At 51.6% G+C, this 11,012-nt stretch overlaps 4 protein-coding genes across 4 annotated transcripts; 2 read left to right on the top strand and 2 right to left on the bottom strand.

Annotated features, from left to right (window-relative positions):
- Positions 1-2,317: 2,317 nt before the first annotated feature.
- On the bottom strand, positions 2,318-4,497 carry FIBRA_06258 (uncharacterized protein; the record flags this gene model as incomplete). The annotated part of the gene is made up of 10 exons (XM_012327991.1): positions 2,318-2,474; positions 2,527-2,732; positions 2,787-2,992; positions 3,043-3,310; positions 3,366-3,438; positions 3,490-3,537; positions 3,587-3,697; positions 3,750-3,940; positions 4,013-4,268; positions 4,322-4,497. The coding sequence occupies 10 exons, from the start codon at positions 4,495-4,497 to the stop codon at positions 2,318-2,320; spliced, it is 1,692 nt and encodes a 563-aa protein (XP_012183381.1).
- A 1,027-nt stretch (positions 4,498-5,524) lies between these two features.
- FIBRA_06259 (uncharacterized protein) lies at positions 5,525-8,346 on the top strand (the record flags this gene model as incomplete). The annotated part of the gene is made up of 15 exons (XM_012327992.1): positions 5,525-5,627; positions 5,688-5,766; positions 5,834-5,988; positions 6,042-6,126; positions 6,185-6,423; positions 6,475-6,516; positions 6,574-6,731; positions 6,785-6,804; positions 6,860-6,894; positions 6,945-7,102; positions 7,166-7,377; positions 7,443-7,830; positions 7,904-8,070; positions 8,129-8,225; positions 8,281-8,346. The coding sequence occupies 15 exons, from the start codon at positions 5,525-5,527 to the stop codon at positions 8,344-8,346; spliced, it is 2,004 nt and encodes a 667-aa protein (XP_012183382.1).
- Positions 8,347-8,462: 116 nt separating this feature from the next.
- Positions 8,463-9,064, bottom strand: FIBRA_06260 (uncharacterized protein; the record flags this gene model as incomplete). The annotated part of the gene is made up of 3 exons (XM_012327993.1): positions 8,463-8,827; positions 8,887-8,948; positions 9,003-9,064. The coding sequence occupies 3 exons, from the start codon at positions 9,062-9,064 to the stop codon at positions 8,463-8,465; spliced, it is 489 nt and encodes a 162-aa protein (XP_012183383.1).
- A 226-nt stretch (positions 9,065-9,290) lies between these two features.
- On the top strand, positions 9,291-10,806 carry FIBRA_06261 (uncharacterized protein; the record flags this gene model as incomplete). The annotated part of the gene is made up of 6 exons (XM_012327994.1): positions 9,291-9,486; positions 9,538-9,568; positions 9,631-9,853; positions 9,905-10,021; positions 10,075-10,560; positions 10,618-10,806. 6 exons carry the CDS (start codon positions 9,291-9,293, stop codon positions 10,804-10,806), a joined length of 1,242 nt encoding a protein of 413 aa, XP_012183384.1.
- Between the last annotated feature and the right edge of the window lie 206 nt (positions 10,807-11,012).

An 11,012-nucleotide genomic window follows, 5' to 3' on the forward strand; every position in this document is an offset into this window, starting at 1 on the left:
GCCTACGCTGATACCGTGTCCCGCTGGCACGTCGCTCGTTCGCCACACTGGCACGGGTTCTTCGCAGTCCATCAGTGCTGCTGAAGCCGCCTACATTTCTTCTCGGAAATCCCAGGTTCTTCCGTCCGCATGGGCTACATACATCGGTAACGTCCAAGCGAACATAGCGAGTTCCAATGCTTCATCTCTGCCTGCCTACGTTTCTGAAATTCTGAACGGATCCGACGAGACCTACCCCACGCTCGGAATAGCTACAAGTGGAGGTGGCTACCGCGCTGCGATTGTCGGAGCGGGTGTGTTGAACGCGCTTGATGGCCGCAACTATTCCTCCATAGCGGCGGGCACTGGAGGCCTCCTTCAGAGCGCTTCATATCTATCCGGGCTGTCCGGAGGCTCGTGGCTTGTAACTTCCCTTGCCCAGGCCGACTTCCCCACCTTCCCTGACCTCATTTTTGGTCCTCCAAACGCAAGTTCGAATGCATTTGGAGGCTGGCTCGCACAGTTGTCACTCCTTGCGCCCAGCTCGGAATCGCTTGTCGAGATAGCCTACGTCGAGGACATCATACTAGAGGTCTCTGGAAAACTGGCTGCAGGCTTTCCTGTCAGCATTGCGGATGTGTGGGCTCGCGTTTTATCCAGGCATTTTGTGAACGGGACGAGCGCTGACAACTTCTTCGATTCCAATCTGACGCACGGTGCGGGAATCACATTCTCGTCCATCGCAAACGTGTGAGTTTCTATAGTCCTTCATGCCTCGCTGCTGAAGTATTAACGCCTCGTCGTCAGCTCAACTTTCGTATCTTATCAGATGCCGTTCCCTATTATTATTACGGATTCTGTTTCTCTTGATGGGAATGGTTCTACATACCTTCCAGGTGCAGACGTACCCCTCATAAACCCAATCTACGAGTTAAATGTCTGTGCGTATCGTTTAACGGATTCATCGAGAAATAACTCTCAAACGCTTCTGTGTCACTCAATTTGGGCGAATAGATGAAATGGGGTCATTTGATCCCACATTGGCGGCGTTTACCCCCATGGAGTACTTGGGCTCTCCCAACGCTACCGTATGCGCGACAGGATTCGATCAGGCTTGCTTTATGACTGGGATGTCGTCAAACGTATTTTATGGGCTGAACATAACCGTACATCTTTAACCCATTTTACACACCCAGTCAGTATCTGATGATATTGTAGTCTGCACTCCCCCCAGTGTTGGCTCCCATTCTGAATTTCCTCGCTGAGGTTACCGCAAACCTGACCGACAACGGAACTACACTCCTACCGCTGGACACGGCTCGCGTGCCAAACCCGTTCTATGGCTTGGAGGCTGGAACATTCATTGATAGTAATGAGACGGTGCTCTCGCTTGTTGACGGCGGCGACGATGGCATTGGCACGCCGTATACGCCGCTTGCGGTGAGAGCCCGAGGAATTGATGTAATCCTGGGAATAGATGTGGTAAGAATCTAGATTCTCATCTCAACTGGTTTGTAACACCATGTCCACCATGTTCTAGGATCCCGACAACGCTGATAATTGGGCTGCTGGGACTGCATTGATTGTACGTTGGTCCACCATGCTCGACTAGCAGCCTGAGCTGATCTACGCGCTTCAGGGCATGCAAGATCGTGTGTCCTACTTCCCCTCGGCTTATTCATTCCCTCCGGTCCCAACGTCCACTTCCATCATGATCTCTCAGAATCTGACGAAGCGCCCCACGTTCTTTGGATGCAACTCAACCGCCGATTCTTCTGCGCCGATCCTTATTTACATTGCGAATGGGGGACCGCCGCTTGGTCTCCCGCCGCTCACCAACACGTCTTCCGACCAGATAACATACTCGGCCGATCAGATCGACGGTATGCTCTCGGAAGCTTTCGATCTTGCAACACAGGGGATACCCGCCGAAATCGATGGAGCGTTGGAAAAGGACCCTGACTGGCCAGCGTGCTTGGCATGTGCAGTAGTAGATCGCACGCGGAACCGATTGGGGATAGAGAGGAGTGGTGTTTGCTCCCAGTGCATGGAGAGATATTGTTGGAGTTGAAAATTCGCGCACACCCATTCAGGATTAGGTTATATTACCACTAGTAGTCGTAGAATCCACCACTATCGACTCACGGCCAGTAACATCTTCGAATGTTGCAATTTCAAATTCACTACACATAAATGATCTCCGTAATTGACCTATGATTTTGTATCTTCTCGTAATCGCATACAATAGAGACGGTGCTTTGATCAGATTTCAGTAGGACGGCTCTGAGCAACTGGCATGCTGTTGGCGAGTCAGTGGAGACAACCAAAATCATAGCGATCACGCCCAACGGGCTCGAAGCTCCGCCCGTTCTTGTCCAAGATTTTCAATCTCCTTCAAATCGACAACCTTGAACACCCACGTCAATGCGTTCCCACCACTTCTCATCGACGGTAGGTGCATGTCATCAAGGAGTCGGTCAACCAATTGCGGCCAGCTACGAAGTGCCAGTCAGACAGAGCCGTCGATACGAAGCGGAAGACCCTAACCTTAAAAACGCGAGGTCGGCACTGTAGCTCGGGTTGACCGTGAACTGGGCGTACGGGAACCTTTTACGCAGCCAAGCAGCATTTTTCTCGGCCGCCGCAAGAGCTTCCTCTGTGGACGACGGGAGACGTAGAAACGGATCTTTACGGAAATACGAGGAGATCCAGTGCGCCCCGACTTCAAACACATAGCCGTTGTTTACAGTGAACTGTAAAACACAATTCTGCGAATACACGGATTGAGATGTGTCACACGCACTCACAATTGCACCGTTAATGGCGAAGTCTCTTTGGGTAATACTCTTTGCGGGTACAAGTCCTCGATATATGGAGGACGTAGAACCAGAATCCAGGCTCACATGAGGAAAGAAGGCAGGCGGCCTAGCTAAAGATTTATGCTCCCAGTGATGACGATCCTCAAGAGACCCAGGCTCAGGCCGATGGAATCCAATTTCATCCATTGTGTCCTCTGCATCGAAGTTGGGGAGCAATTTTTGACGCAGTCATACGAAAACTCACTATCCAATAACTTGTCCCAAGACGATGCAAAACCGGTGCATAAAATAACAGCGTCCGCTTTGATAAGTCGCCCATTGCTCAAAATTAGCGATCGGCCATCATTTGCAAAACCTTCAACGTGCAGCGGGGCCACTAGATCAATCAGTCCCTTGTTTACCAAAGAATGAAACCCGTTCTCGTCGAGCCCAATATCGCTCGTGTGCACGGTCCACATCAAGTCAGGTGTATTACGCAAAGGTGAATTGGACGAAATTCCTAAGGTTTTGAACTAGCGACCGATTTACTCGGAGGGACTCGAGAAGAAACGATAGGATAGATCGCACCGAAACCCAGGACAACAAATTCCAGGTGGTCTGGACAATCTTGCTCCCGAGCCATGTAGTATGAAGAAAACGCCTAAGTGAAAGGCGTTATGATGTTCATTTCCAAAATGTAGGACACACTTACTCAAGACGAGTGCGAAGTTCGATGTCTGGAGATAAAATAGCAAGTAGCCTAATCCAGCGTTAAGAATATGCTCAATAAGTTGAGAACGCAGTCGTACCTGCTTCTACGTATAAAATCGGGATAGGGTATCGGGAATGCTAATATTGCATCCGCCCTTTTGAATACCATTGACACCCGACGTCCTTGAAGAGCGAGATACGCTGCCATGCTGATCAATGAACAGTGAGAAAGAAACCAATAGAAAGAGGTAATCAGTGTACTCTTCCGCAGATTTTCCACCTCCGACAATGACAATAGAGCTGCCGCTTTGCTCGAACGAAGGTTTGACAGCTTCGAGAACGTCGGCAAGCCGAGCACGAAACTCGGAGGAATGAATGACCGGTCCGCCAAAACCCTTCAGAATTGCATTCGATGATGACAACTGAGGTGGAATATAGGGTTCGCTACAGCCCTATGATAGTTTCGCTGTCATCGGGAGAAAATAAATTAGAAAGAGTGTTGTACTTGCCCCCGAGCAAAGCACCAGCTTATCATACTCGAGTGTCTCCCGTCGCCCTGTCTTTATGTCCACCAACGAGACAAGCCACCTACGAGTCACAGACGAGCCACGCTCAATAGGCTGTATCTTCACGACCTCAGTAGAGTATCTGATGCAGCCCTGCAAAAACCGCCCCGCAAAGTCCTGCATATACGCGCACATGTCCTCTCCTGATAAGCGTCCGCTTTTATGCGTCGGAAGCGGCATCGTCAGCGAAGAGAATCGGAATTCGCCGTGCACACTGATGGGCAGTGTTGTATAGTCAGCTCCCAGAGGTCAAGAACAATCACTTACTTGTTAATAACAAGCCCTGGATAGACCCTCTCAGCACACCAGACGCCTCCTACACTAGGATCTCGGGTAATCACTTCTACATTCTGGAATCCGTCCTGGCGAAGAGTATGTGCGGTAATAAGACCGGCCGCGCCTGCACCAACGATGCAGACCTTGTCGTCGAAGAATGTCACCATAATAGTTCAAGGTGCAGGATTTTTGCTAATCGGTCGCAGTCTGCCGGAGCATCCCCACCCTTTATATATCTGTGCTGGCGTCTTCGATTGATCGAAGCAGGATCCCGCTGGCAAATCTGTCCAGTCGCTGCGCGAGTTGAGGAGCCTCCAGTGCCTTCGAACAATAACCTGACATTGTCGACCTGCAAGCCTTACTGACGTCTTGTTAGCGAGAATCTATAGTTCTACGCGGATACCGCTGGGCGGAAAGTGCTCCAACATGCATAGCAAAGAAATGTTACATTTCCCCAGCGAGGAAAGGTCCATGTTGCAAGAGGGGAAAAGCTTTTTCAATTTAGTTAGCACTTTTCCGATGCCTTTCCAGTGCCTTACCATTACAATTAAACGGTGAGTTCTTTGTGATGATGAGAATTGCAGCCTTTCTTCGAATTCGCGCTTGCACACATACTGTCCGTATGGTCTTGATCGCCGGTCGCAGTTGGTGCAACGGTGAGGCTTGATGAGCGCATCAGCAGAGGCGATTCAAGAAACGTTTGAAATGTGAAATCTTGAGACCGAGCAGCGAAATGAGCGTTGAGTAGAGGGTAGTGAGCGAGGAACGCGGCGTCACGAAATATCTCAAGTTCTATGCTCAGCTCGAGTATCCTAGATAAGTATCCTTATTGGCTTATCATAAAACGATGTCATGTATTTGAATGACATACAGCTTCACGCAAGTTTAAATCGACAACAATTATTAGCAACCATTATTATAATCATACTGGATTTCAATTTGTTGAGACATCTGCGCGCCTTGCCCCCTTCCTCTTCCGAAGACTACATCCGCGTAGCAGAATGAAGGACAGTCCGTTCTTGATGCAGTTTGCTATAGACCGGGAAATGGCGTCAGATTCCTGTTATATTGAACGGACTTCGGCTACCATCGCAACCTACTAGCGCTGATCCGACACACTCAGCTCTCAGACACTTTCGTTTTGTGAAGCTTTTAGTTGATCTGCTCGTTCCCTGACCTTTGGCGAGAATCGCCATGACCTCCGAAGACCACCACCAAATGCAGACCGAGCTCGACATGGTAGCAGCGCGCGGGCGGACGAGTATAGATGTCCATCGTGTGCGAGATGTATTGCACGGTGCGTCCTCTCTAACCTAAGGTGACGGGCCAATCTTGAGCAATGGGTATGGGCTGCTAGGTGGGAAAGAGGGATGGTCGATGCACGCGAAGCTTGTGGAGGTATTGTCGAGGGATCCCGTATTTGACAAGTCCCAGAGGTACATACATATCACTGTCGCGGTGCTGCCGGTACCTTGACACTAAAGGCTTGTCTCTGACGAGCAGGCCCTTCATGTCTCGCACAGATCGTCTTAAACGCGCGCTGAGGATGACGACCCGGCTTTATGAGCTGCAAGATATACACAGCTGGTCCGAGTCAGAGACGGCGCAAGCGGTGACCCTCATGGATGAGGATATGCCCGTTCATTTAGGCTATGCAGGTCCGTATACTACACCTGCAGTCCTAAATTTTAGGTCATTCTGCTCTCGCTAGCGTTCGAAGCGGTATTCAATGCTCAGAGCGGACCTTATCTGCAAGATAGGTATGGCTCCCTAGTGACTAGTAGAGGAATTCAAGGGTAATTATCTCAGGATGCAGATTGTTCGTACTGATATTGATGAGCGTATATGTTACAGATGCTACCTACAAACAGAACTGGGCCACGGTACAGCTGTGACCAGGCTAGAAACCACAGCAACGTATATACCTGAATCACGCGAGTTTGAGATCCACTCCCCTACCCTGACGAGCACCAAGTGGTGGATTGGCGCTCTCGGAAAGACTGCTACCCACGGGATCGTGCAGGCGAAACTAATCCTACCCGGAGGGCAGGACATGGGCCCGCACATGTTTTTTGTGCAGCTCCGATCACTGAGTACGTCCGTCGGGCAGGTATGACGCCGTTGCAAGTTCTCACACGTAGTAGAGGACCACACTCCTCTACCGGGCATCATGGTTGGTGACATCGGTAACATGATTCCTAAGACGAGCTTTGGCACATGGCTGACTGGCACATGTTTACTAGGTCCTAAGGCGATGGGTGGATACGCTGCTGTAGACAATGGTTATGCACGCTTTTCTCATGTGCGGGTACCTCGAGAGCATATGTTTTCAGGATTCTCCCAAGTTACAGACGACGGAAAGTACGTCAAACCCCCTCACGCGAAGATTGGGTATGGTGGAGTCAGTATTTTGTTTGTTCAAAGACTGAGATAATAAATGACGACACCTGCTAGATGCTTTATATCCGCGCTAGGTGAGCATTTCCCTATCTGCCTATGACATACGCGTATACTGACAGGTTTGGCTAGTCTAGTAACCAAGGGCGCATGGGTGATAGCGAAAGGTATTGTACGTACCTTGAGGCAATGCACAAAACTCTAAGGAATTACGCAGCCGCCACTGTTGCCATACGATACTGCACGGTACGCCGACAAGGCGACAGAGACGCAGATGGTAATGAAAAACAAGTCATCTCTTACCCCGCCGTCCATTACAGACTACTACCCATCCTCGGACATGCGTATGTCTTTCTGTTGTTAGGGCGTGATATGGTAGGCTATTTTTCACTTATACTGCGTGATACATGAAGATGCTAAGCTAGTTGACTTTGACAGATGGAGCGCGTCGCCGCCATGAACGCTCGCCTCGCCAATGGAGACATCTCCCTGCTTTCGGAGATGCATATCGCCTCGAGTGCATTCAAGATCCTCGTGTCCACCATGGGCGTGCAGGATGTGGAAACTGCTCGACGTGTCATGGGCGGACATGGATTCAGCGCATTCGCAGGCGTCGGGCGGTACTACGCGGATTGGTTGCCGAGTGTCACGTATGCCATTTCTCCTAGCTGATTCTACATCGGAAGACCTGACCAGAACTTCTCGCCATCTATAGATACGAGGGAGACAACTATGTCTTGGATCTCCAGGTTGTGCGTGCTGCACTGAAGGCATATAAAAGCCTTCATTCATCACCTCGGGGATCGTTGTCCGAGTCGGCCGCCTACCTGCGTCATCTATTGCCCGAATATGCAGATGCCAGAGCGGCGGAGACTAATTGGAGAGACTACAAATCGTTGGTCATCCTTCTCGAGAGACGCGCAGCTGTAATGATGCGCAATCGTGCTGACAACGAGGGCGACACCGACCTAAGTATGGACCACCGTGTCTCGATGGCTGCGGCGGAGGCATGTCTCGGTGCATGGATCGGCAAGCGTATCAGTAACCTCTCAGCTGCGCTCTCCGAGCCCGAGGTCGCCATCGTAGCCACATTGCTCAGGCTGGTACGTCCACTTTCCTCTCGTTGTGAGCGATACTGAGCCCATATATACGGTAGGTTTGCTGACGCTGGTCGAGAGTGGGTTGGCAGACGTTCTGTCATTTGGGCTGCTACCATATCCCGCGCCGAATAGAGATGCTGCGCGGGGTCTCCGTGCGGAGATCAAATACACGTGTTCAGAACTGTTGCCAGAAGCGATTGGCTTGAGTGATGCATTTGGGTTCACTGATTGGGAGCTGGACAGGTACGTGCAAGTGACAGATCACGCTCGCGTTACGAGGGGCTCATCGGTGTGGTCATAGTGCGCTTGGTGTTCACGATGGGAATGTATATGGGCAACTGTGGGCGAGGGTGCAGAAGGAGCCGCTTAACGCCACAGATGTCGTAGAGGGGTACGCAGTGAGTATTTTAGTTGCTCGCGGATGTAGCCGTAGGGTTAAGACGCCTCGTGTAGGAATACATAAAGCCCCTGTTGGAACGCGGTCAACGAATCGTGGCATCGCAGGGAGCAAAGTTGTAGACAACGTGGTCGTATATACCTGCGAAATATCTGAATCGGGAAGCTTCTGCTGCAACAATGTGCCACAGAAGACACAAACGGGTCCATATAAGTACAATGCGAACGGTTGGAGTTGTTCATTCGTCGTCGTCACCGTCGTCCTGGTCAGCCTCTTCGTCATCAGCCTCACTAGCATCTTCCCCATCTTCCTCCCCTTCCTCTTCTTCCTCTTCTGACACTACTCTTCGTGACGTCTTGGAAACAGGAGCCTTTCCTTTTGGGGGAGGAGGCTGGATTTTCTTCTGCTTTGAGCTCGAACTCGGGCTCGGGGCAGTGCGACGTGCAGGCTCCTTCCTGCTTTTCTTCTTTGGACGTTCTTCCTCTTCCTCTTCATCATCATCGTCCTGCTGGAACCCTTCCACCTTAGTGTAATCTATACGGATTCCACGGGTCCTCCGCCCACCCGTGATGATATTTCGCTTGTCGAGGAAGCCGAGCTCATCTAAGGAAGAAACGCGACTTAGAGTCTGCTGAAAGCATCGCGAGATATAAAATGCATACCATCTTCGACCGCTGCATCAGAGTCATCTCCCTCTTCTTCCGAGTCGGCCTGGCGTTTCGTCCTGCAGCAAACTCATGAAGTACGTTGCCTAGAACCGGATGCGAGAGAGACTCACGTTTTCCGAGTCGCTTTTTTTGGCTCGTCCTGGTCGGCACGACGCTTGCTGCGCGACGACATTGCAGATGAGATAACGATCGAAAGAGGCAAGACGAAGTGCGAGAGGCGAGCCTGCTCACGGTGTGGGGAAGCGTACGTAATCAGCGCCTACCGAGATCTGTGCCTATTCGAGAGTGATCGATCAAATTGGATCCGTAAACGGAGTTAGCGATCGCACAACCGGCGATTTTAACCTCGATTTTCTGCGATAACCTCGCCTTCCTCTTGTTTCTTGCTTTCTCCCTCTATGGCTGCAGTCGAAGACGTGAAGATTGAAGCTGAGGTCTTAACATCCGCTCTGGAGTCCTCAATCAAGGGAGATGGCATTGCAAAACCTAGGGCCGAGAGCAACTTGGATAGCGAGGAGAAGTTTGAAATCAAGTCAGAAGACAGCGTAACGAGCGACAATGACAAGGAAAAGATGCTAGCAGGCATGCGACAATGTATGCGCTCTTCCGCTTTTCATCCCATCAATACGTCTAACGCGATTTCAGTCGAATTCTACTTCGCTGACTCGAATCTTCCGTACGACAAGCAAGTAGCCCACTGCGCAGTTCCTTTACTTGTCTCTAATCCTACCGTATTAGGTTTATGTGGACACTACACACCGCCAACCCCGAGCACTGGGTTCCTATTGCTACTGTCTCGTCCTTCAAGCGCATGCGCGAGTACCAGTCGCTCGGCCCAGAATGGATCACGAACGCGCTTCGCATGAGCGAGGATCTCGAAATAAATGCCGAGGGCACTCATGTGCGCCGACGGACGGAGGTGAAGGAGCCAAAAGGGCAGTTTGAACGGAGCATATATGCGGTATGACATCGTTGCGACTTGTCTGTGCGCTAGACTCAGTTTGAGCGACAGAAAGGATTCGGCGACGAGGTTGATGGGCTGCAGAAGGAGCTAGAAGTCTTCTTCGGAAACTACGGCAAGACGAATGCCGTGCGCATGCGGAGGATAGACGGCACGAAGGAGTTCAAGGTGAGTCTCCCCCGTCTGCCCTCTCGATACCCCCTACTTACAGTGATTTACAGGGCTCTGTGTTCGTCGAATTCGCTGACTACAAGTCCGTAGAGGCGTTTCTCAGTGCGGATCCAAAGCCTTCATGGAAAGGCGAGGAGCTTCTCGTCATGACAAAGTACGTTTCTCCTCTCCCTCACGCCCACTCCCCTTACACGAGTTGTAGGGAGGCTTACTGTGACATGAAAATCAAAGAAAAGGGCCTTACTGGCAGGGCTGCCGTCATCCGAAAGCAGACTCTCTCCGGCCCCGGGCGCAAGGGGTTCAATGCGTTCAGGGAGATGGACAAGAGCGGTAACAGGGGCAAAGACAAGACCAAGGGCAAGGAGGGAGCGGACAAGGGCAAGCCCGACGTCTTCATCGAGTTCATGGGAAGCAAAGTACGCGTGCACGAAGATGAGGACGGGGGGAGCGTAAAGGAGGAGGATGTCCCCACCGTAAGGGGTGCGACGCTGAGGTTCGAGGGCAGCTGCGAGGACGTCAGCTTCGACGAGATCAAGGTGCGACTCGTGTCGCTATTGCTAGGAGCGACTCGCCGAAACTGAATATGCACGCAGGGCACGCTCAAGGAGCGCTTCGCGCGCGTTCCGTACGTCAAGTACACTCGCGGTGAGCCGTCGGGGCTCTTGGGATTCGACAAGACCCTAGCAGAAGACGAGATTGCATATGTCAAGGAGCACCTCAAGACGCTTAGCGGAAAGGAAGTTGCGTGGAGTGTTCCAGATGGTAAGCACGCTGCCAGATGAGCCTGTTGTGGAACTTAACAGTTGTTGTGTAGAGGAGACCGAGCGATCATTCCAGCTCGAGCGCGCGCAATCCGCCGCAAAGCGCGCAGTCACATTCACGCAACGAGGCGGGGGACGAGGGCGTGGGGGTCGTGGAGGCCGTGGAGGGCGTGGGGGCCGTGGAGGTCGAGGGGGTCGTGGTGGGCGTGGAAGCGGGAGAGGGGGCC

Source organism: Fibroporia radiculosa (assembly GCF_000313525.1).
Source record: "Fibroporia radiculosa TFFH 294 genomic supercontigs, scaffold6557, whole genome shotgun sequence".
In the NCBI taxonomy this organism is placed as follows: Eukaryota; Fungi; Basidiomycota; class Agaricomycetes; order Polyporales; family Fibroporiaceae; genus Fibroporia; species Fibroporia radiculosa.